Source organism: Lycorma delicatula, chromosome 2 (genome assembly GCF_047948215.1).
Source record: "Lycorma delicatula isolate Av1 chromosome 2, ASM4794821v1, whole genome shotgun sequence".
NCBI classification, from domain to species: domain Eukaryota; kingdom Metazoa; phylum Arthropoda; class Insecta; order Hemiptera; family Fulgoridae; genus Lycorma; species Lycorma delicatula.
Window position 1 is genome coordinate 206,118,754 of NC_134456.1, and position 27,576 is coordinate 206,146,329.

Consider the following 27,576-nt stretch of genomic DNA (forward strand, 5'->3'; position numbering starts at 1 on the left):
TAGTGAAAACAATTCAGAAAGGAGAATCAATTTCTGAAAAAAGATGAGGGGATCGCAAGCTGAAATCATTTTCTAAAGTTAAGCACTTTATTTCTAGCCTTAAAGCCCATGAGAGTCAATATAGTAGGAATAAGATGTCCAAACTGAGAAAAATGTACAATAATTATGTTGATCAATCATTCAAAGTAAAAAAGTGTTTTTTTTTTTACAACATTTTTGTTAAATACTTTGATGTAAGATTTGGAAGCCCTGCAGCTAATGCTTGCAGTTACTGTGTCTGATTCAACTTGGGCGCACTAATAATGTTACTAAATTGAAATGTGAACTAGAAATTCACACGCTTAGAGCAGAGCAATTTCATATAATGCTTCAAGAGAAACCTGAACATTCTCTGACTTAATATGACTTACAGCAGGTGCAGGTACTGCCCAAACTCTCTGTAAGTGAAGCTTTTTATTCAAGGCAGATATCATTTTATTCTTTCTGTGTGACAGTTCTACCCACATTCCAGCATATATTTTACACATGGACAGAAAATATGGCTGGAAGAGGGTCTGTTGAAATATCTTAAGCACTATATAATTTTTGGAATAAATCCATGCGGCTTTGCTGATGGATGTGCTGAACAAAATAAAAAATGGCTTGTGATTATTAAAATATGCACCTGTACATGTAAAAAAAAAAAATAATAGTGCGAGGACACTCTATCCTACCTGCTGATGGGTTTTTCTAATGAGAATCCAGACAGCATTCAGAAATAATTCACGTAAGTGACTATATAGAATTATATATAAAAAATTCGTTAATCATCATGGAATATGACATGAAGTCACTTAGTGCAGTTTTTAGAAAATTACCAGGTATTAGCAATATGAAAAAAAGAAAAACATAAAAAAAAATGGCAAGAGTGTATGAAGAATCTAAATGGAACAAAGTTACAAAACGAATTTAGGAAAACAATACTGCAGATAAGAAAAAGAAAATAACAAGATTTTCAACATCTTGGTGACAAGATGCTAAAACGGTACAAAGAACAGATTCTGCTTAGTAGAGAAACAGATGATGCCATCAATGAAGAATTCTGTGATTGCATTGAAAAGATATTCCAAAAATGATAATTTAAAATCTTATCACTGTATAAATGTAACTAAATTGATAAATTGTAACCCAACTTGATTAGCACTGAAAACTGTTACAAAATGCAACTTGTCTGTTCTAAATACCCCTGAAAAATTATTTTTTTTCCAGTGTATTATGAATAAGCTTGGAAAATAACATAATATGTGCTAAGATTATTTTCAATTATGTATAAGAGTAATGTGCAAGTTTATTGCGATTTATGAGAAATGAATCATTTTGGATTTGTTGCATTTTGACAACAATCCTCATTTGTCCACTGTACTGGTATCTGATACATATGGTGTCATGAAATGCAGACAAACATTGGTTGTTCTTTTTCACAGTATGTACAGCAGACAGCAATGTAATCTGTCTTTTGTAGTACACATTACTAAAAAAAACACTGCATTCTATTATTAATAAAATATCCAAACCTGGGCTAAAAAACTTTTAAATACATTGGTTTAAAAACTTTTAAACCAAAATATTGCATTTAAAAATTTTATTTTTTGAATTAGTGACAGTAAGTGTGGAACTTGAGTGAAAACAATTCAAGTAAAAAAAAAAAAACATATGTATTTACAGAAAATAAATAATTGAATAAAAATTTCATAAAACTGAGGTAGTATTATAAAAATCTATAAAAAAGCTTCTTTATTGTATTTTTTCCACAAAATTTTCCTTTTAAATACCAATTTCCTTTTAAATACCAAACTAGAGAATTAAATGTTTAAAATTTTATTTTATACATACATATATAAAATGTATGATTCAAATTAAATGTTTAAGTAATGAAAATTGTGTATATAATAACAAAAAACAACTGGTAAAAGATAAAATAAAGAGCATAAAATAAATCTTATTACAAATTCTAGTGTAATAATTAAAGTAATAATAATAATAATAATAAATAGGCCAATCACCTTAAAAATTATTTCCTAAATCTATTATTCAGTTTTATTATTTTAATTTTATCAGTTTATTATTATTTACTAATTAATTATACAAAATAATAACCAATAAAATAATTGACAAACACATGAAAATCTAAACTGTCTACAAAAATTAAAAAAAGTTTGATACTGAATTTTCTACATACAAAATAAGAAAATGAAAAAAATCATAAAATTAACACTGTGTCACCAAAAAGGTCCATTAATAATTAAAAAATATATATGTATAAATTAAAAAAAAAATCTGTAGTTAAACTAAAATAAACTGATATTACTTGTGATAATTAAAATGATCACAAGAAATGTTTTCTTTTTCTTCTTATTGTACAATAAAAGAGTGCTTCACCAAAGAAATGATAATAAATAATAAATGCACATCATCTAAGAATCGATCGATCTATAATTATGGACAATATTATATGCAATGAAAATGATAATAATGATATAATGATGATGAAATGACAAGTAATCACTATCAAAATAACGTGATATTTCTATTTGTGACACTTGCAAGAAAAAAAATCTGTGCACACGCAAACCTTTAGATGTGGAAACTTTTTTCACCTCATTATTACACTCATCCAGTATATAATAATTACTTTATACCCTTATTTACATTATAATTACTACGACGTTCAATTAGAATAATCATAATATAAAGTACTTAGTTTTTATCATATTTTTAGTAACACTGATTCATTAACTAATCTGACACAACACATCCAAGGTCGTTCACTTTGCTTTACCTAATGTCATTCAAATGGTGTAGTTTTCAGATGTCTGGGCAGTGGTATTAACAGATGAGTTTGACTGAAAAACTGTTTATAAACACACCACTGAAATAAAAAATTCACAGGAAAATTAAAAAAATAAATTAAATATTACTACATAACAGTAATTAGCCACAAATCAGTAGTGCCCAATCAATCATATTCAGCATTTCAGCATATTTTTCACAAATATTATATTATTTAAACTGTACTATTAATGGAGCTTCAAATTTTTACTATAAAGGTAATATAGGTATTGAACTATGAATAAATTAGTTACCAAAGATTTATTTGACTTAACATAGATTAACTCTCTGTTGGAAGTTTTTTGAATTCAACAAAGCTGTTTATAAACAGAGGGGTCCAAAAAAATGTACTCACAGTTTGTAATTAAATAATATTTAAACAAAAAGACTTACATTCACTATTCTAATGTATTTGTCAGGGTAGGGTAGGCGGAGCTGGCAATTTATGCTGCACGTGCACCAATGGCTGAGGTTCGCTTATTGTTTGCTGAATGCAAAGCTGTACTGAAGTGGTACTGGAAGTATGAGAACATTCACGATTGTACCTTGTGAATGTTCGGCAGTGGCAGAGAAAGTTTGGACTAACTTTCACGTCGAACAATTGCCCACATTCCCGATAAATTCGAAGCAAACTGAACTGTTAAAGATGTGCACAAGGAAAGATTTGGTCGACCACGAACAGTTAAAAGTCCAGCATTGCAACATTTCACCAATCACCCCAAAAATCAGTGAACTAGGGAGCATGTGAAAGTGGGGTAGGTAAGCCGGTCAGCTGTTAAGTTAGAATTACGCCTTGTCAGTTAATTCAAACTTAACAGTACTGTGAACTGCCACAACTGTGTTTACTGGGCTCCTGAAAATCCTCATGCTCATGTGGACAGGGCAGAAAATCTACCGGGGGTTGGTGGTCTTATCAGTGCATAATTTGATTGGTCTTCTTTGAGGGTAACGTAATTGGTGAGGTGAGGTGTATCTTGATATGCTTCAGAAAAGGATTTTGCCTGCCAACCTGCATGGTAGTTGGGTTGAAAGGTGCTGTTGAGTGGGTACCTCAGTCTCCTGATTTGACACTCCTGGATTTCTACCTCTTGGGTAGAAGTCCAGTCACTCTATCAACAATCAGCGAGCTATGTGAAAAAATTGTAGTCATGTGCTGCAATTATGCCAAATACACTAACTGCCATAGTTCAGTATGCAGTTCAGCGCCAAGGCATTATACAGAAACTGCTGGTGGTCATTTCAAACACTTACCATAACCCTCTTAATGCCAAAAATTGTCTTGTCACATCACATCAAACTTTTCATGAGATATGGACTAACAAACAGTGAGTACATTTTTAAACTAAATTCTTATATCACCCACACAGTTTTTGTGTGAGAGAGATCTTTATATCACATTTAAAATAAATACACTTTAATTTGAGTTTACATTAAAAAAAAAAAAGATAAATGCAGTTTACACTTATTATATAAGTTTCTTAGGAAAGCTTCTTTTATACTTAAATACATTTTTATGTACTTTTCAGCTTGCTTGCTAAGGGATACTTTCTTTTCCTTACGGTACTATCTGTGGGATGTGCAACATTTCCTTCTACACTTTGAGTGGCTAACAAAAGATGAAATCCACTTGGAATATAAAAATTTGTGGGCAGGCTGCTAGAATACAAATCTTATTAGTTATTTTCTATTAAATGGGTTACCAAGTTCGTAGTATACATTCTTTTCTCATTACCATCCTGGATATATTCTAATAACTAGGGAGATTAGCTGCTAAAAGCACAACCTTTTGAAGTAGTGACCGAGGTCCCCAAAACAATCCCGACCTGACATTTGAGAAAAATGATAGCTTGATCAAAAAGCACACAAAAATACAAAACTTTCCACTATTCCTGTTTTATAATAACAAAAAATCATGTGTCATCAATAACAATAATCATATGAGTGCCTGCTACTTTTTTCTTTATCTGAATCAGTAATTTTTATGGAAAATTCAAATAACTCTATCTTGTTTAACTTACCCTATATGATAAATCTAAGTCTATGCCTGGACTGCAATAGAATTAGATTTCATTTGAAATTTAATCAGCTCTTCTACAAGAGATGTTGGTTTTCCAGCGTACAATATCATATACTGATTAGGACTCCTTTGTTGAAAATAATGGAACCAGCTATTTTTGGCATGTGGGTTTTGTTCTCGATTAGCCTAGATGGTTTTGTTGCGTTCTCTGTGATCTCATTTACTCCTTCCCACTAATGTGCTGTGGTAACACGACCACCAATTGGCTTATTAGCCATACTTCAATGCCATATTTAAATTTCTGTTCTTGTTATTTGATGGTGTTAGATTATACTAGTCAGCAACAGTATCATTAAGCATCAAGACATGGATATCTGGGGCCTACACTATTACCCAATAATTTCTCTTAAGATTGTTTTTTACTTCCTTGAATCAAGTAAAGGAAGTATTGTGATCGCGAAAAATTTCTGTTTTCAGATTTCAATGGAAATATCTATTTTGGCTATGCCTAAATCCATTTTGACTAGTTTCAGCATGACGTCTGTACATACATATGTATCTTTAATGTAAATTTTGGATTTAGGACTGTTGTAACATCTAGTTGTGCACCTCCCTTCTTGATTGCAAATCAGAAAAAATGTTGATTTTGGACTTTTTCTTAACTGCAGTAAAAAGCCTTCATTGAGAGCTTTTCAAAGATATATCATAAATGGTACTTATTTTCATTGGTTCCATAGTTATAGCCAAATAGAATTTTAATTAATGAAATATTTGGATCTTACAAGGGTAAAGCACATCGGTTCGAATCAGACTTCATATATATATATATTTTTTTTTTTTTAAATTTAAATTGATTTATTAATAATTATTAACCTCCGACTGTAAAAAAATATTTACAATAAATAATAATTCAATAAAAAAAAAAAAATTTTTTTTGTTGGGCAAAAGACCAAGTGTTTATCATTGCATTGCCCAAACACAAAGTATTATTTGCTTTAAAAATCAAATTTTTTAAATTCACAATTAAAATTAAAAAAAAGTCCTGGAAAACAAAACATGAAGTATAAATACAAAACATAACAGAATAAAAACTTAAAGTAGAAAGTTAAAAGCAAAATCAAAACAAAAAAAAAATATTAAAAACAAAGACAAAACAGAAAACTTAGACGAAATGTTAACTTTTTTGGGGTGAAAAACATTGTGTTACCATCGTCTGGAAAAGAAAAATCTGGAATATTAAAATAAAATATAAAATCTAATAAGACAATAATGAAATTAAAGCAAAATAAAAACGTAAAGTAGAAATATAAAAACAAAATTAAAACTCAAAGTAAAATACTAAAACAAAGATAAAATTAAAAAACTTAAACTAAGTTAACAAAATATTAATAGCTCGAAAAAACAAAAATACCTGATCCAAAACCTCCTTATTATTGCCCAGGATTTGACGAAAAAATATTATTGCATGGGGTGGTGCATACAAAACGTGCACGAACTTAATACAGTCCCTCCAGGAAAGAGTATCGAGAATAAGTAAAAATACTTTTAGTGAGAAATTACCTATGAACATACATTGAACAGTTGTTTTCTTACCAGTTATTAAATTACAACTACATTGAATTACAAAATAAATTCATCAATTCCAATAGTACAACAAGAAATAAATATATTCAAATACCAAGAAAAAATAAGATTGTGGAGAAGTCCACAAAAGCAGTTATATCAAAGCTATAAAAATATTTAATCTACTGCCAAATGATATCAAAAGATTAGTAGGAAATAAGCGTACCATACATAAGCAGAAAACTTAAGGAATGGATTATATTTAAGTTTTATGTATTTTGTTAAAATAATACTAAACAGGGCGCTTTAAGAGCCCTAGTTGAATTTTTCAAATTCTATGCTTAAGCGGTTGACGTGTGGTTATTACTTTTGGTAATATTTGTAATATGTATATCTGTTATATATATTAAGTTCATTTTGTTTTAGTATGTAAATTCCAGTCCTGCAAACAGGTAATCACTATTTCCTCTGCAGGTTTACTGATGTGTATTAACTGGTGAAATAAATAAATATCAGAAATTATTAATGAAATAAAATTTCATGTAATTTTAAAAAATTGTGTATATGTAATTTAACAGGCGTACAAGGAAGTCATGTGATGTCCACATCAGATTTTTTATTAATTAAATATGGCATTTTCCACAGTAATTATATTTTTACTTTCCCCCTCGAAAAAAAATTAAAAATTAACAATTTCAACCAGTATTCAAATAAATAATATCACCGAAACAGACAGAATGTTGTGAATAAACAATCCTGACCAAATGCAAACATAAAAATGCAAACTACAAAATAACTTCAAATAACGAAGAAACATGCAGCAAAACCAAACCAAACATATTTTAAAGATTCTCACGCCTTCAGAGCTTTTTCTATCAACTACTGGAAGAGGTCACAACATTACACCAAAGATGAATGAGGACTTAATAACAGTTCTACTCAATAAAAAAAATGGCAAGTTTGTTATCAAAAAGTGCAAGATTTATTCATAACTTCCATTAGCAGAAGTTAAATAAGGTAAAAGTGAAGTGAACAACTTTTAATGTATTTGAATTATCATTTTGTAATTATTATCATTCTGCAATTGACTATTCATTATTAATTATCTATTTATTCATTCTAATGAGTTTAATATTAAAATTTGAGTTTAATATTAAAATCTGAAAAAAACAAAAAAAAAAAACGGTGTTACTTTATTAGTTTATTTAATTGTCATTTATTCATTCTAATAAGTTTAGTAGTAATTTTTATAATCTGAAAAAAACAGTGCTTTTAGTGGTTTTGTTGGCTTCATTTCATTACTTGTCAACCCCTTTGAGTAACAAAATAGTTTTTATATGGTTTTAAAGTACATAAAAAGTACTTTGTAAACATTTCAGATTTTTGTCATCTGTCTGTCCTACATGTGGTTTTTGGGCCCCAAAATGAGACATTTTCAAAATATTACAATTTTGAAAGGACACTCCGTAACAATCCAATTTTTTTTAGAAGTACCTAAGTGTTAAAAGGTAAAAAACAGCCCTTCATTATTTATTTTGGGCCCAAAATCTGGGAAAAAAATTGTAAACAAATTCAGTAAACATTACAAGATTTGATTATATATATAAAACAAAATGAATTTTGAGTACATTTTTTACTCTTTTTCTAAAAGCCCTTTTGGACCCTCTGTATGATGTAAAGTAAGAATGCTACAGCTCATAGAAAAAGTGATGAAGATGGCTGTTTTTACATGTTTGCAAGTTATAAATGTCTATTACTCAAGAAAAAATTTTTTCAAAATATATTTGGCCACTATTAGGTGGGTAGTTATAATATACCAAATATCATCAAAATCAAAAATAGTGATGCAGTGATCATTTGTTGAATTAAAATGGATAACCCTGACACTAAAATTAACTGTTGATCAGCTGTTACGCCCACCTATGAAAAAATAAATATTTTTAATATGTTTTAGAAGGATATCTATCAATCTTCCAAATTCATTTTTATCATTTATATATAAATTTTCTGTTTAAAACCTTATTACTTATTGATCCAATTTTGTATGTTTTATTTCTAATTACAGTTGAACCTCTCAAATTTGTGTTAATTTTAATAGATTTCATTTACATCAATTTTCTCAGAATTAAATTCTCTACAGGTTAACCAAAAATTTTTATTTGTTTATTGGTAAATTAACAAAGTTAGTTTATTCCAAACCTAAGTGAGATAGAGGTCTGGGACCACTTTTATTCAATTTCTTAGAATAAAAATGCATAAGTTACTACCAAATTTACTACTCGAATTGTACCCCAAGAATTTTAGTACAGTTTAATTTCACAGAGGGAATAGAATCAGGCCTAAATGTTTCGTGAGCCAAAACTATCGAACAAACTGTTTTCTGACCTATGTTTATATGAACTTTTGTTCTTATTTTTGGCTGTAACATCATTCCCATGAGATTACCGTGCAATTTTGAATCACCCGTATTCATATTCATATACACTGTATATTTTTAATAAAATGCTTCGTACAAAAATAAAAAACTCTGAACCAGTAACAAAGTAAGTAGGCTATAAAAAAAATTCTCTGTTGTTCGGTAATTGAATAAATTTATTAAATTAAATATTTGCAATTGCATCTCTATGACTAGATTAAAATTAAACAGGGATATAAAATATCACATCACCCCTTCTTATGAATTTACAGATTGTGACTTCATAAATATTGCCGAATGTCAGAAATGACTTAACATTATATCATTACTCTTCTTATAACGAATCAAGATTTTGCCTTTATAACTCAAAATTAAATTATTTTATGGGGAAAACTGAAATGATATAATTACTGTGAAAATATTATATTTAAGTAAATACAAAGAGAATAACGATCTTCAAAATTGTCATCTCACAGTGTGAGCTCTGGTTAGTCCACTGAGCCTCAAAGAATCGCCTTGCATATATATAACCTATGGGTGCATGAAGAAGAACTAAAATCAAGGTACAGCTGATCAGGCTAAGTGCTTTTTAAGTGGTTGCGACCATAGCAAGTTGGTGAGAAAGGGAAAATGAGATTACAGCAAGAACACAAACAAAACCTAGAATAATCAAGAACAAAATCCATACAACTGATAAAGGCTACTTGTGATATGCTTAGAAAACAAATTCCAATCCATATGCATATGTTTTGTATAAAACCATATTTAATAACTTGATTTCCATGTTGAGTGACTTTATTCAAGACTTAATGAGAAAATATTTCATAGGATGAAATATTCCAACATTGCTAATTGTTATAAGATGGAAATTTAATTTACTAAAGCGATGTCAATAGGCTGTTAATTAAGAAAATTCAGATATGAACTATTGCAGGATCTTCATCAACTCTTATAAAGTTGCAGTTAATATAGTTTTACTGCATAACTTCAATGCACCTTGGCTATACAATTCGGATGAAAGAAAGATTACATAGTTAAAAAGATAAAAAACTAAAACAATAAAGTAAAATAGTTTTTGTGTTTAAACAACACACTACAAAAAACAGTGAAACTTATGTACTTACCTGAATGTAGTGGCCAATGGTTACTGAATTAACATCACACACAAACTATTCCTTTTCAACTGTGAAAGGGGTAGCTATGCAAGGGATAAGCACTATCATATACAGATAAGAGCACTAGAGTAAATCAATTTCAGCAGAAAAGAATGGAGAACATTAACTTTACACATGATGAAATTGAATGCAAAGGTGGCAGGAGTTTCACAAATTCTCCCTTCGAATCGCAGAGCCTGGACAGTGTACCTTGCTGCTGTATGATTCTGTAATCGGGTGTGTTTAAGGGTTTATTTTTAATGACAGGTCTAAGTTTTAATGTTTTATTATATTTTATGGACGAATTTATTAGCATTCCATATCCGTTTGTACCAGCGTTCTCAAATCCAATTCTGGGTCTGGCCGTGGGAGGCTAGACTTTTAAAACCTGTCCTCCCGATGTAATTCCTTTCCTGAAAATATGGGAGCTGTGGCTGATGATCATAGAGATTTCTTCGAGAAATTTAATGAATGGTGAATAAAGAAGCAAACTAAATCAAAATTTCTTGGCTGATATTTGAAAGACACTGAGCAAGAAATATAATTAAGCAATACAAGAAAAAGAAGATAATAAAATCGGCGTAATGCTGTGTATTTTGCAATTTACTTCATATTTGAACAACCTCATAAATCTATGTAATTACTTAAAAATCTCTTTCAGAGCAGAAAAATGATTAGTGTAATTGGATTAAAAAGTAATTATACGTTATTTGATTACATGTCTGTATATTTTGTAAAACAATAGTGTCATTTAATTGTGATAAAAGAGTACAAAAATATGAACAAGTAGGCAATATGCTAGCCATAAACTGATACTACAATTTCAGAAATTTTCTCACTCCTCCAAAAAAATTAAATCATTTAAGAATAATTAATTTTAACTCTGAGGAAACCATATATGAAAGTTCATTTTTTAAAGTTAATTCCAAAAATCAAAAGAAGAATCAGTACACTGTTTGTTTGTTTTACTTAGTCTTTTTGTGGAAGGTTCCTGTCATTCAGAAGGTGATATTGCAGATTATATCAGATGTGTACGGGAATTTTTATACAAATTCCATGTATTATTGTTATTGTCAGAAAAATTAATCCATCCCCACATTACCTTGGATTGTCGCAAATCACATAAATGATTATATATACAGAATGATTACAAATGATTAATCGGATTTTAAAAATCTGTATTTAAAAAAGTAATACACATAAATTTATGTGTATCAATACTGGTCCAGAGTTTCAAGACATAAGTTTCAGGTTAGGTTTAAAGTGGTCGTCGACAGGCAGCAGCACAATCTAAAATGGGTCTATGCAACAGAAAGCATTCTGTGTCTTAAGAGTGTGAGTAATGTTTATCTGCTATTATCATGCACCATTTTTATTCCGGAGATGGTTTGAAACAGAACCAGCAGGCCCTCGAAGCATTCTATGATGGTATTGAAAGTTTAAAGACACTGGTTGTTTGTGCAAAGGTAAAAGCACCGGATGCCTACGCATTTTGGATGAAACAGTGGAGAAAGTCAGAATGAGTTTTGTTCATAGCCCAAAAAAGTCGACTTGATACGCTAGTAGTGAACTCAATATTCAGCAGCCAACTGTCTGGAAGATTTTGCAAACTCGATTATGACTGAAACCATACTATATAAAGTTATTACAAAAGTTACAACCAAATGACCTCAACAAATGATACAAATTTTGTAATGACATGCAGGATGCTGCGGAGAGTGACGATTTTGCTAACAGTCTGGTGATTAGTGATAAGGAAACATTTCACTTGAATGGAGGTGAATTGCCATAACATCAGGATATGGGATACTGAACCTAATTCTGTAATTCGTGAACGTATTTCCCCAAAACTTAATGTTTTTGGTGCAATTTCTAAAACAAAGCTGTATGGACTGTTTTTCTTCTTGGAGAATACAGTGAGAGGTATTTCATACCTCGATATGATGCAGTTGTGGTTGTTTTCTCAAATGAAAGACAACTCCAATAACTTTGAATACCAAAAAGATGGGGCTCTGCCTCACTGACATGCTGAAATATGAGGCTTCCTGAATGAAGAACTCTGATGCTGCTAGAATGGGTGATGTGCAGGTGATCACTTAGCGCTCTTAAAATGGCTTCCTAGATCTCCTGACCTCACAGTTTGTGATTTTTTCCTTTGGGGGTATGTTAAAGACTGTGTTTACTTGCCACCACACCCAATAACTTTGGTTGAACTACAGGAACACGCTGCAGTTGCATTTATGACCATCAACAGGGATATATTAATGCGTGTGTGTGCTGAACTGGACTATGGCATAGATGTGTGTTGTGCAAACAAATGCAGGACTTGAACAGTTTCTGTTTATTTTCATGTATAATTCATAATTTTATGTGCACTTCTTTTGTAATAAATACAGATTTTTAAAATTAAATGAATCATTTGTAACCACTTTCTCTCTCTCTCTATGTATATATATATATGAGAAAGCTTAAAGAATTCTAAATGAAACATAATGTATAAGTATGTATACAAACTTATACATTATGTTTCATTTAGAAATCTTTAAGCTTTCTCAGGTTACAATATACATTCATACACACATCATACAAAATTCTCTTACATACTAAGAAATTAACTGGTCTACCCATCTTAAATAACAATATTTTATCCCCACCCTTGTAATAGATTCCCATTCTCATACATAACTCGATCTTATCTTTAGATAATTACATGTATCTCTTTATATAACCTGATTGCTATTTCCTGTGTATTGAAACCAATGCACATATTTTCTAAAAAAATACAAATATTAAATATTACTTTCCTTAAAACTAAATTTACAATATAAATATGACTTTTTAAATTAAATTAACATATATGTTAGTTGCTTAATCCGGCTATGTTCGTTCTATTGCTGACAGTTTTTGTATTTTTCTTGATGTATATCATTTCTAGAGTGGTCCTTTTACATGTATTTTGTTCTATGTCTAATATTTTGGTGCTGTTGAAATTGAACAAGTGCTCATGTTCTACTGTATGTTTTGTGAGCGCTGTCAATTTTTCTAAGGAATTGACAATACATAAATATTCTTTTTTTATGAAGTGTATTTAATTTATAAGTTTGTATGGTTGATTGGTTAACCCGAGTTTAATAAAGGTATAATTTTAAGTAAAACATGTCTTTTTATTTTATATATATATATATATTAAAACTGACCTCGAGCATAAAAAATTGATACTATGCAACAAATATTCTGCAAATGTAAATAGATGAGGTGAAGCACTATTGACCATCAACATGACTATGGCTTATAAACCGGGAGGGCATTAAGTTTTTCCTTTTCTGCATCAGATAGATCACGTGCAACCATCATTGAGTGATGCATTCCACAAGCAACCTGTTCTACATAAATACCATCCAAAGCTCTCACTTCTAATGGTTGAGTAGTTGACCGACGATGCTCTCCATGACACTGAACATAAACAGAACAAATAATACACATAAATAATGTTAGAAGAAATAACATCAAAATCTAGATAAAATTTATTGCTTATGTTATAATAATAATGATAATAATAATTTATTTTATTTATTTATTTGTTTGTTTGTGTTTTTTGTACAATAGGAAGATACCTATAGCCTTTGTATATTACACAATAGTACATAAAAAAATATATATATATATACGTTAAATATAAATTAAAAATACAAAATTTAATCATTAGTTCATAATAATTATTAGTCATTAGTTCATAATAATATAATAATAATAAAGAAAAAAAAATTAATAATTTGTCCAGAAAAATAGTTTTATTGAAGTGGTCTGAGCAATCTATTATAGTTGAGATGACATTTTTTATACTAACAGGAAACAACAGAATTTCTCCAAACCATAATAGTGTCTTCAAACTTCACCTTGTTTTGTATGGTCATATTATTCTATTAACATGATAATGGCCATCAAATTGTTTATATTCAGCATAATTTTTTAATTTTCATATATGATCATAAATCAGTACTAATATGAGGGGCATTTTTTGCAAGTCTGTGCAAAGTAAAAAAATAGGGGGTTGTAGTACATTGCTAGGTCATTCTTAGTTTCCTGGATCTCTGCTAGAAGCATATACCAAATTTCCGTCAGATACATTTATAATTTTGTTCTCGGCAGTTGTTTGAGCAAATAAAATATTATGATTTGTGAAAGATGGACAAAAGAGAATTTCATGTGATAATGTACATGATTTTTTTTTTTTTTGGCAAAACTGCACAAGAAAGAAGGCCAAGGTTGCCTATATACTTCACGAGTTTATCCACAGATTAGAACAATTTACCAGTAATTAGGTTATTTTTGGAATGGTAATATAAGCATAAATGTCGCTGAATGTTGTGGATGGCCTGTTAAGGTTGCAATTGGAAAAAATATTTTTTTTTGAAATCCATAATATGGTGAGAGGATAAGAGACTAAGAGTGAAAGTGCTAAGACATGAAATAGGTGCATCATATTTTACTGAATATTTATGAATGTGAAAACTGTCTATAAGATGCATATAACATTTGCTTTTAACAGCTTAAAGTGTGAATGGATAAAGATTTGTAAGGATGGTTAAGGACAGTTTCAATGTAATCGAGATCAATTTTGGAATGTTTCATAACATTTGATGAAGCTTGGGTATACTATCAACCTGAAACCAAGTAATAGACAAAACAGTGGGTTGGAGTTGGGAAACTTGCTCCAAAGGCAAAGAACATCCCATCAACAGGAAAGGTCTGCTTTTAGGATACTTATGGCATAATCTTCATTAACTTTCTGGTAAAGAGTAAAACGATAACTAGGCATTAATATTATCCAAGTTTGTGAGATTACTAAATAAGGTAATAAAGAAAAAATACTAAATTTGATGAAAATGAAGGCTCATTTTCATCATTTAGTATTTTTTCTTTATCGACTTGAAAGGAGATTATGTTGAGAAAAAAAATTGTCATAAAAATAACAAATGCTGTTTTACAAAATAAATATAGTGTATTAAAGTGAAATTTAAAATATGGGACAATATTAACACATTTTTTTTTTATTTGGTACATTTGCTATGGAAATGCTATTGAATTTATTACAAAGTTATAAAAAAGAACTTCTAAGGTAAATTAAGAATGGATGAAACTTAAAACAACATGGTTAATAACCATATATATAGTCTGTATAGAAGTTGTAAAATACTAGTAAGATTAGATTTGTCAAAGATGCCAAAAAGTTCTCTATTTTTATATTTCAAAATTATAATATTTTGCCATATTCTTCAGTTCAATAAAAAATATTCTACCAAGAGTTCTACCGTATTTATATTAAATCTAAAATTAAAAAATGTATTTTTTCATTACTTGATTTAAAAAAAATAATCAAATAAAACTCTTTAAAAAAACCGTAAAAATAAAATAAATATAATATAGGATATAGAGCCGGATGTTTTATGCTTAATCAGAATTTGTTACAGATGTATAGTAATGTTTTAATTGAATAAAAGTGTATTAAATACTATGAATTTCCTTTTACTTTACAAGGCTGTTGCAAACCTGTAGAGTTATATAAAACATTACAGAATTGAACTAAAAGAACATTACACAAAGAAATACTTGACAGTAAATTTTACTGTCTGTAATATTTTTCGCAGAATAATGGTTTTGGCTTCGACAAGTAAGTACAAGTATGTACTTGGCACCTTTTTGGACATATCCAGGACCTTCAATAACTTGTGGTGACCCTCTGCCTTGTTTCAGCTTCAGCAATGTGGATTCACACAAAACAAGATTAGGACTATCTTGAGCTATATTAGTGACAGAACCGTTGTCCTTTGTGACGGCGGCTCAGAAGTAGGAAAGACCCTGTAAAAAGGTTGTCCACAGGGTAGTGTTCTAGGTCCAATCGTCTGGGTCGTTGAGTTCAAATCTTTCATGCGGTTGTGAATGCCCAGTGGCTGACGCATCATGGTGTATGCCGATGATGGGTTGCTGGTGGTCAAAGGTAACTCATGTGCTGAGATAGAGCTCAGAGCGACACGACACAGGTATGCAAGGTTCACAGGTTGTGGAGTCTTCAGCATAAGATGGATTTTGGTGCAAAGAAAACCGCCGTTCTTAAAGGTCGCCTGGCTGAGACCTGTCACCCACAGGTCGTGATGAATGGCCTTCATACCGTTCAGAAATATCTAGGTGTCATCCTTGATGAGAGGCTTCAATTCAAGAAGCACCTTCAGTTTGTCGCAAGGAGGGCTGTTGATGCCTTCTTTGTTGTTCATAATGTCATCCATCCCCGATTGGGGGTTGAATTATCAAACATTGTGTATTCTTTACAAAAGTGTCTGAGAGGCCATAATGTTGTATGCTTTGCAATCTGGGCTCATCGTTTACAATTCCAATGCTATAAGGATATTCTATTGCGATCCCAGACTCTTCTATTGTTAACTGTTATTGGTGGCTACAGAACTGTCTTGAGAGAAGCAGTCTCTGTGATCGCCGGCATGAAACCAATTGATATCCTAGCTATGGTACGTAGTAAGTGTTACATTTCTATAAAGGAGGGCCTTCTTACTGCTAGGCTGCGAGAGATTGGAGACCAAAGTTTTGAATCTTGGCAAATTAGGTGGAATGAATCTTCTACTGGTCGATATATGCATGGTTTATTTCTAGATGTTAGAGGGTTGCTAGCGATTAGGTGTTTTTCCCCCCAGTTGGTATATAACAATTTCTCTCGGGACATGGTGCCTTTAGGGAAAGTTTGGCTAGGTTTGGTTTGGTTGATTCAGACCTCTATCTGGACTAGACCATGGATACCGGTGTTCTTTGGTGGTTGGGTTTCAATTAACCACACATCCCAGGAATGGTCGAACTGAAATGGTACAAGACTACACTTCATTTACACTCATACGTATCATCCTCTGAAGTAATACCTGAATAGTAATTCCCGGAAGCTAAACAGGAAAAAGAAGAAGGCCTCTGTCAGGCTTGTAAGATTGATGATACAGTGGACCATATCCTTTCTGTTTGTCCCCGGTATGAGGCTGAACATACCAGAGTTGTTAGGGAGCTTGAGAGAGTAAACTCCTTTCTGGATCTATGAATCAAGTGGAAGATTCGCAGAGAATGGACTGTAGTTACTGGCTTCCTCCATTTCCTCACACTGCGCAGATTAGCTGAGGGGATATAAGTAGAGCAATACCCTGGGTGGCTAGGGCTCCACCTGGACAGTTGATTGGCCGGAGGTAGGCACATTGGCATCGAGCCTTGTAATATGTTTTGGAAGTAAAGTAGCAGAACTGCTGTTGGCGGGATGGCGTCTTTATTACTGAGGGTATGGTAATCCATGCAGCACAGAGGTGCAGCACCATCTTGACGAGGGCAGTTTATGGAATATGTAGCAATATCGCTGTTGACAGGATGGTGACTGCACTGCCGAGGGCATGGTAATCCATGCAGCCAAGAGGTGTAGCACCATCTTGACAAGGTTAGTTTATGATGTGATGAAGTAAATGTCATGCAGGAATCTGCGATAGAGCTGAGTGGGAGAAAAAGGTGTGTCCTCTACTCCCTGGTAGACCAGACTGGAATCCACAGTTGCAATTACGTTAAAGGCTTAGAATTGATCATGTTGAGATCACTAAGGAAACTAAGTTTAAATACTGTTGTTGCGATCAACATTTTTTGTGGTGTGCATTATTACTGATATAGACTCGTATATCTTGTTTGAGACATTTACAGTCACGCATTAAGTATCGGACTAGGTGCAGGGTTCGTGCTTCCGCGAACCTGGTTAGACAGTTCAGAAGGCAACAATGTAGGACAGATGTCCAAAAGAAGCCTACAGCAAAGGCAAAGGCCGAGTTAAAATTCACTGATGTAAATGTCTACCGAGGCATTTACATTGGTGGCATCCCAACTGAGGCCTGGCTCAGTTAGAGGGTCAAAAGATGACCTCCATTAAATCCCATCAAGGCTAAGAATGGGGGTCACATGTGGCAACCGGAAATGTCACAAGGTGGGTGTCTTCCCCTATGGGAGTTGGGATGTCTGTAATATTATAGCCCACCAGGCTGGTCTAGTGTGGTTAACTCATCGCAAATCAGCTTATTTTGAAGTCGAGAGTTCTAAGGTTCAAATCCTAGTGAAGGCAGTTAACCACTTTTATACAGATTTGAATACTAGATCGTGGATACTGGGGTGTTCTTTGGTGGTTGGGTTTCAATTAAGCACATATCTCAGGAATGGTCGACCTGAGACTTAACAAGACTACACTTGATATACATTCATAAATATCATCCTCTGAAGTAATAACTTACGGTGGCTCCAGAGGCTAAACAGAAAAAAAGAGAAAGTGTCTGTAATATTATGAGCTGTCTTAACTTTTTTGTCAGTTAGATGAGACCTTAATATTAGATGGATGGTATTCATGTTAAATAGATTTAAGAAAAATTAAAAAAAAATAAAGTTTAATATTATTAAGGAAGTACAAATATATTTCAATCAAAGACACAGAACTTGGGAAAAATATGTAACCAGGAAGAAGAAACATATTAGAAAAAAAAAAATCTTGTTATTCTACAAATATTTTTTTTTGTGGAGAAAATAGATTTTTAGGTATCTGATAAACAAAAAAAAAACACACTATAAATATTAACTGATAAAATAAACATGATTGATATTAAATTGTCCTGTTGAAGTATGGGGAATTTGGATGAATAAATGTAAGTACGTGATGCTCAGGTTTGCTCCTGATGAAGATATCCAACAAATTGTTTGACTTAAATAGTAACCAATTAAATTAAAAATATTGTTTATTGATAACAGCTTGCAATCTCTACTTATTAAGATTCATTTCAGACAGTGACTTGTGAATAATTACTTTACATTCATTTTTTTATCCAAAGAATAAAGTGCTGGGATTTAAAGTTAAAAATTTGATACAATCTTGAAATTGTATTCTAAAACAACTCAATGGAGCTAATAGATGAATTTAATTATCAGGGCTATTTACTCTGCCCCTTGCAGCAAAAATTGTTTATAACAAAAAGAAGTTGAAATATTTAAGGAAGAATAGAGTTTTGAAAGTTAACCTTCAGCAGGATGCATTTAATTTCTATACAGTAATGTCTGTTTTTGTGTCTATCCAAGGCAGCAAGTGCTAAAATCATTAATCAAAAGAAAGAAAGGAGAATTAAAACTACTGAAAAAAAGTTTCCTTGATTAGATCTGAGGCTGGACACATAAGATAAGAAAGAAGAAATGAGGAGGAAATTGAAATACACTGTTAAGTTTTGACTATATTAAAATTATCATGTACAAAAGATTGGTTTAACAAAAGATGGACTGCCTTGGTTTTTTTTTTTAATGAGATCCAAAAGAAAGACTGAAAGGTAAACAGGATCTGCTAAGACCCAAAAAATAATTGGTAGATCAGTGGTCATGATATTATAACGTATTTAATTCCAATTATTTGATGATTCCAATAAAGGGAGTTAACTAAATCACTAACCGATCACTAATTATACTGGTGGGTTGTGATTATGAGAAAGTAAATTTTCTCCTTTTCTCTGAGACAGTAGCCAGTAAACTAAATAAAAAACATCATATAAGCCAAACTTCAAACTACTTACCTTTTTGGCATAACAGTCTATCCTGTCACAGTTTGACATACTCACTTTTCAACTAAAGTAATTAATATCTATTATCAACTATAATGTTATTTTATCATTTCTAATAACACCAGTAGTTTTTAACAATTATAACAGTAAAAAAATTCTAACTGTAATTGCTCTCAAATGATTTTTTTCAAAAGAAGTAATGCGTTTCTATAAAATAAATTTACCTCACACTGAATAATAAAAAGCTTGTTATTATATTCTTATATGTATGTAATATTACTTGATCAAAAATAAAATTTACATCGTCATCCCTTCACCTTCCTCACATACCAAATATTTACTCTTAATCTCTCTCATATAGATACTCTAATACTACTCTCCTAGTTCAATTTAATTTTTGCAACGTGCCTGAACAAACTGTTTCCATTCAATTCATTGATAAGAATTCTTGCAATCTCATTTTTTTATTTCTTGACAAACTATTTCTTCTATTCTTCAACCCAACTTCCAATATTATTCTTTCCATTTCTTCTTTATTACCTCATCTTTTCAATTCTCTAGTAAGTAATCATTCTCACAACAAATATAAAAATTCTACTTTCTGCAATTTATCTTTTTGTGCGACACAACTGCATATAGCACAAAAATAAGGACTGAAAATAATATAACAACATAACATTACTATAGTGATTTAATGAACTACAGTACATTGATGTTTTATATAGTAAAACTCATTTTATAAAAACTGCTACAAGATTTAAAAATTTATGAACAAACAAAGCAAATAATTTAATATTAAAAAGTTAAGATGTTACCTACCAATTCACCATACGCAGGGCTCGGTCCAAAAGCGATGACACTGTTATCAGCTGCTAATACCATGCAGGTGTAACCACAGCCAAATGAACGAATCGACCATCCAGAAAGATCTTGTATAGGTTTTGGGTACATATTTGCTTCACCAGATTTCTTAGTCTGGCCAAATAAGTAACACATCTCTGTTTAGAAAAAAAAATTTATCTATTATACAACAATAACAAAAAATGTGTTATTAATACACATAAATACTATTTAAAAATGTTCATTTTGATATGGGAACAAGATGTAAACTAGAACACACTTAATTTACTTTAAATAATTTAATTTTCTTTAAACTTGAAGTAATGACATGTTTATACAGATTCTCAAAACTATGATTCCCAAAATATTTTAAAATTAAAACACTAGGAGTGTTAAGTTATTTTTAAACAAAATTAAATAACATTTTTTTTTCTTAAAATGTAATTTAATGTTTATTATTTTGCTTAAAATATGAACTATTTGTTCAAAAAAAGTTTATAACTAAAATTTAAAAAACTATTAAAAAAATATTTATAAATAAATATTTTTAAAAAATGTGTTGTCCTTTTTTTGGATTAAATGGCATGCTTGATGTATATGTTAAAAGCTTACTAGAAAATGTAATTTCTGCGATGATCAGATTTAATTGAAGATAAAGATTGCTGTGTAGAGTGCTTTTGGTGATATGGTTCTTGCTGTTGAAGATGTAGATTACTGGCTAGATGAAAGTATCATTTAAATGGTGCTATGTGTGAAGCTGCAGAATGCAGTTTTACAGTAGATGTATGTTAAGTTACGAATGAAGGCAAAGCGGTTGCTTGAATTACGCTCTACTAATGCTTCATAAAAAAAATAATTTAAAAAATATATATACATATATACAATTAAATTTTACTGATTCACTTCATATTTCTCCCAATTAATCACATAAAAAATCATAATATTGTTAATTCAAATTCACTAGCACCTAACCCACAGGCACTTTACTTATAATGCATTTTAATAATTTATCTACAGACAGTGTTCTCCAACCCCCTGGTTTTGTAGTTCTAGAGCTACATAATAAACTGAGTCTTCCCAAATATCTAGTCTATCTTTAATGAGGTGTGTATTTTTAAAGTAAGATCAGTTTAAAATAAAAACAAAATTGAAAAATAAGAACAAACTTTATTATTTATGCATAAAAACTACTTTTATTACTTTTTTACACTGCTGCCTTCAACTTCATTACATTTTTCATATTTTGTTGCACTAGCTTCTTCATTCCCTCTTCAAGAAATTCCAATGTCAGTGACTTAAACCACCAGCACCACCATTTTTCAATTTGTAATCACAGTCAAACTTAGTTTAACAGTGTTGAACACTGTTAAAAAGGCAACTGTTTAAGGTGAAGAAAATGAGATTATTGCTGGGAGCTAAGTCAGGACTACAGGATGAATGACTAAAGATTTTCATTATTTCTCTGTTTTCAACTGTGACACAATGAAGCACCAGTTTTCAAATTTTTTTAAACCAAATCATCCATTATCATACAAAATGGTCACTATATTCATCATGATTCTTGAAAAGAATGTCACCAGTGTCTTAATTTAGTATCACTCATGATATTCAGCCCATAAATGCTACAAATTTTCCAGCAATTGTTTTTTTTGCCGTCAAAAATCAGATTACTACTTGTACTTCACACTTTGCAGGATAACAAACTGTAGCGCTATAACACACATATTCTTATATTATGAATATATACAACAAAATGACTAAATTACTGTCACTATCAGCCGATGTTGTGGTTTGGGGGACTATTGATCAAAATAACTAAGCTACGCAAGCATTATCTATTTATATCATGTACATACGTAAGAAATTCAAAATGGACCTTTAAACTCCCCTGCTATATTAAATGGGCCTAATTTCATCCATTCACAAATTCAATCAATGAATTTTGATAGTGATTTTTAACCAAAAAAAATCTATATTTTGTTTTTTTTTTAATTTGTTGCAATCAGCATGTATTTTTTCAATACCACCTTTTCAAAATGCCTTTACTTTAAACAAAAACATATTGTTCCATCTTGACCTGCTTATTCACTCAACTTCTAGTTATAGAAAATAATCTAACAGTATTATTTTGTATTCAACCTCATCTACTTTTACTAGTATTATTTTTATAATAATCTGATTTCTTAAAAATTTAATATTACCTCTGTTAATATTGTAATTCCAGTAAAAATGGAATCTAAAGATTTAATTAAGATACGAGGTATTATGAAAAACTGTACAGCAAAATTAAAAATATTCATTAATAATTTTAATTCCGAATCAGACATTATGATCTGTTCACTATAAAATTCAATAAACTATTAGAATACGAAAAAAACATTTTTGAAGTTCAATCTGAAATGAAAGTGCATAAAGATGCAACAGATAAAGATTTAGAGGTAGGGACATCATATATGATAACATTTTTGATAAATTTAAATTAAAACATAAAAAACTAAAAAGCTTTTCAAAATTACAGATGCAACTGAGTCAAATAAAATAATTAACAAACCCAATCAAATTACATTAAAACCTAAACAGATTGAGCCCTTTCATGGTGATGTGAGAGCATGGGATACATTTTTTCATCTTTTTAATAGTTTAGTACATAACCACAAAGAATTTTCCGATGTTAAAAAGATTTTACTACCTTACAAATTTCTTAAGGGGTAATGCTTTAGAATAAAAAATTTATCACTAACATCTGAAAATTATGAAACTGCCATAAACTTACTTAAGGCTCGTTATGACAACAAACGACTAATTGCAGCTAAAGATGCTATGGAAATTATTAATCTAAAACCATTAAAAAAGGAAAATTCTGAATATTTATCTAAATTCATTGATCAAATTAATTCAAATATTAATGTATTGAAGAATCTAAATATTGATTATTTAGAATTTATTATAACACAGTTAAGTACTCAAAATTTAAATTTAAACACTAAGAGACTGGAAAAAACATTGGAAAATAATGAATTTCCAAAGTTAGAACAACTCATTTTTTTATTTAGAATGTAAGCGTTAACTACTTGAATCCACTGATACGATTCAATGTAATGAAAAGCTATAACCGTTTAATGTAGGTTTTAGCGGCAAAAAATATGATCATTCAAAACCTAGCTCTAGTAAAAATGTAATTTATATAAATAATTCTAATCATTTATGTGCGCATTATGTAAAACTAGCAACCATAAATTGTATCAATGTGATTTTAAGTTATAATGTTAATGAAAGGAAAAATTTTGTATTTCAGGAAAAATTATGTCTTAATTGTTTAAAGTAAACAGGATATTGTGAAAAAGTGTAAAGTAATTGCAAAAAATACTTACAAAAGCATCACACGCTAATTCATTTAGATAAAACGCTGTAAGAGCCAACAATTAAATCTTCTAAGCCAAATCAAGCTCCTTCAGCTAATAGTTCATACGGTACTTTAAAATCAGAACCTAAAAAGTCTGTTTTACTTGCAACATCTGTAGTTAATGTAAAAGATAAAAAAGGTAATTTCATCCAAGCCAGGGTCTTAATAAATAGATATGGTAGAATTTAGAGCTAATGTGGACTGTATTTTTGATGAGATGGTAAATGATGAAATGAAGCAATGCTTCATTGTTCTTGAACAGTTATATTTAATTTCTTGTCACCCTTGACATTTTGATTGAATTACAATGGTTACATTAAACTTCAGAATGTATGACACGTTATAATTGAACTTGAACATTATCAAGAAAATATGAGTTCCCTTGGACTGAAATGAAAACATGACCACATTGCGCAGGATTCTGACGTAGAATAGTTGTACGAGCTTAACTTGCCGGTGAGCACTAGCAATCACTAGATCACAGCATCGGACAACTCGATGTGGAATGGAACACATATGTTTTATAATTACAGCAGCCTAATAATACCAATAATTTCTTTTAAATAGCTTCATTTTTTAACAATGCATTGAAAATACTCAGAACCTTTAAAAATTTCCTACATAATTTTACCAACATTAAATATTTTTTAATATCATCCAAATAGTAAATGGATATAATTGTACAATCTACTTATTATAACACATTAATTCATAGATACTATTTATACCTACTTTTTTTTAATATAAATTCCATTAATAAATAATTACCAGTTTTAGTAGAAATGTCCTTTTCTTTATCTTTCCTTTTTAGATAAATGTATTTATGAAAGATTTTTTAGATTGCTGTAAAAATTATTTTTTATTAAAATTCTATTGAAAGTTAATGTTAATTTAAAAGGGTTATTACATTTTTATAATGTATATCTTAATTGTCTGAAATTATTCAATTTAAAAATAAAGTATCTTAATGGTGGATAATGCTGCTAATACATTACAAGATTCTCTTTGGGAATTTTAAAACACAGACATAGATTACGGAACTTGCATATTTCTAACAAATATTTAGGTAGCTATAGGCACTTTCATAATGATTGAATATCTATACAGACTATAAAATGGAATTGTTTCTGAATGAGGAACCCCTTAAGTTGTTAATTCAACGGTTACTAGCTGTTATGGCCTTACTTTTTCCTGTTTAGGAAATTACTTTAGAGGATGAAAAGTGTGAGTCAAAATGAAATGTAGTCTTGTAGTCTCAGTTCGACCATTCTGAGATGTGTGGTTAATTGAAACCCAACCACCAAACAACACCAGTGTCCACAATCTAGTATTCAAATCCATATAAAGCTGTTATAACCTAAACAAGTAAAACTTAACCTTTGAATACAGAGTAGCTAAAGGCAATAGAGAAACAAACTGATGAAAGAAATTACTGTTTTCTCATGCATAAGATAGTCTTTCAATCAATAAAATTTCAAGTAAAAACCTATTCAAGAAAAACTCACCAGTACACGTAAGTACAAGATCCCATAATGCTTTTGTTAGTCAGAACTTTAAACAAGACTGGTAGACTGATGATAATTTAAACACACTTAACACTTTGTTCTAATACTAAATATGTTCAAATACATTAATACATCAATTATGAGTACAACTGTACCACTGAAAATCTTTATAACAGGGATACTAGATAATAAATTACATTCAATTTCTTCTATGAATTTTCTTATGTACTTAAAAAAATTAATACTATATTTACATGTTTTTTTTTTTTTATTAAAAAAAGCTTTTTAATAATTCTTGTACATTTATTGTTATTAATTTTTTTAATAGAAAACACTATTTTTAGTAAAAAAAAATGACCATTTGTATTCTTATCACAGTTTATAAATTATGTATTGTTAATAGACTAATACGCAAGTGCCTATACCAAATATGAGTCCTGATAAAAGCCCAAGAACGTTATTTGGGGCACAGTAGCTTATGAGGCATACTCTAGTGTGCTGTGTTACATAAATCATACCATGATCAGAAAGAGAATTTATTGAACATGATAACTGCATAGAAAATACTATTGGCTGAAAAATTATCCATCCCTGAGGGAAATAGTATGAAAACAGGAAAACATATAATCAAAAATTCTCATTGTAGTGCTTAATTTCAGTTCAAATAGTCAACTTTCAATAACATTTTACAAACCATAAAAAATTACAAAGGATAAAATGAAAATAAAACCCTGTTTTTAAGGAGGTACCATTCTCAACTGAAATTGGTTACATATATAATTAAGTAGTCAGAAAAATATTATTAGATCTCAGACAGATTCTCAAAAACTTATGTGCTTGTATGTATATAACAGCAATCAGTTAATTTTGTACGAAAGCAAATTATTGTCAATTTTATATATTTTTTTTTTACTGGGACTGGGATTTTTATTGTAAAAATGGAACCACTATTACTTTTAGAAAGATGCAGCAACTAAGTTGAATATTTTGAATGCTATGAAATAATATTTAATATACAGAAAAAAAAAATTTTGTGAAGTAAAGTTGTTATTAAATTGTTAAAACTAGCATACGTCTTGTCAAATAATTATAATTTTACAGGAAAAAAGTTCTCTGCCCTAAAAGCTATAACAAACAAATGTCAATCTAAATATAACCGATTTGAGAAATTATGCAAAAATATCATAAATTATTGATTAAATGCAATTTATAAAATAAATATGAATAATTAGTTTTTATTCTTTTGGTATATTACTATAACACAAGGGCGTGTTATCAAACATTTTTATGATTTATTAAATTACAAACTGTTTTTTTTTTTTTTTTTTACAATTCAGACAATTGTTTTAACAATTTTACATATAATTTATTTATAACAACTTAATGATTTCTTTAAAATTAATTACTTAACTTTTTAAAATTAAATTGTATTTGCTGACAAATAATTTCTACTTACCAGAACATAAAAAAAAATAATTTTAACTCCTCCACAAGGTGTGATAATGTTTTACATATCTCAGGTGATTTGTTCTAACTGGTTTATTTATTTAAATGAAGTGTTTTTGGACAGTACTACTGAATAAAAGTAAAGAATTAGATTTCTTTTAATACACAAAATGTTTCTAATTAATCCATGTTACTATTACTGATCATCCTTAAAAACAAAACAAGTTTGTCACTTCATTGTTACTTCTACAGTAATGGAATAATAGGTTTATGAGTATGCACTATTATACAAGCTGGATAAATCAAGCAGCTATTGCAAAAATCATGAATTTTAAAGTTAATATTTTTTGTAATATTAATTTTTTTTATTACGTGGTCCACATGACAATGTTTCAACATTGTAAATAAAATTCTAATCAAATGTAGTGAATGGAATGGTCATACTAAAAGACCAAATTTATAGTTAATCTTTCATATTTTATTTAACAGTAAACTTTCATTTAGAAAAAAAATGGCAGAATTCCTGTTTTTTTTTAAATCCTAATAAGCTTCTTGGGTTTTACATTTCAAGAAAAATAATATATTACATATTCTAGTAAGTTTGTTCAGTTCTTAACAAAGGACTAAATAGAATAATTTAAGAACTATACTTATATGAATAATTCCTAATTTTTTCAAACTTTTTTTGAACTAATGTAGGTGTAAAATAAGGGGTCAATAATTTTGTAAATAATAGTACTGACCACTGTTCAG

The 27,576-nt window shown here is 29.9% G+C and overlaps 1 protein-coding gene across 3 annotated transcripts in view; it reads right to left on the reverse strand.

The window, feature by feature from the left end:
• Nucleotides 1–1,937: 1,937 nt before the first annotated feature.
• The window catches only part of LOC142319609 (protein RCC2), a 67,812-nt gene continuing 42,173 nt past the window's right edge, over nucleotides 1,938–27,576 (reverse strand). The window contains exons 8-11 of one of the 3 annotated variants that reach the window (XM_075357086.1): nucleotides 20,449–20,627; nucleotides 13,216–13,471; nucleotides 6,297–6,445; nucleotides 1,938–2,908 (exon numbers count right to left, since the gene is read on the reverse strand). In XM_075357086.1, coding sequence (XP_075213201.1) covers nucleotides 13,301–13,471; nucleotides 20,449–20,627 — 350 coding nt within the window. In that variant the 3' untranslated portion in view covers nucleotides 1,938–2,908; nucleotides 6,297–6,445; nucleotides 13,216–13,300. The remainder of the gene's footprint in view (nucleotides 2,909–6,296; nucleotides 6,446–13,215; nucleotides 13,472–20,448; nucleotides 20,628–27,576) is intronic. The other 2 variants (XM_075357087.1, XM_075357085.1) reach the window with 2 other exon arrangements.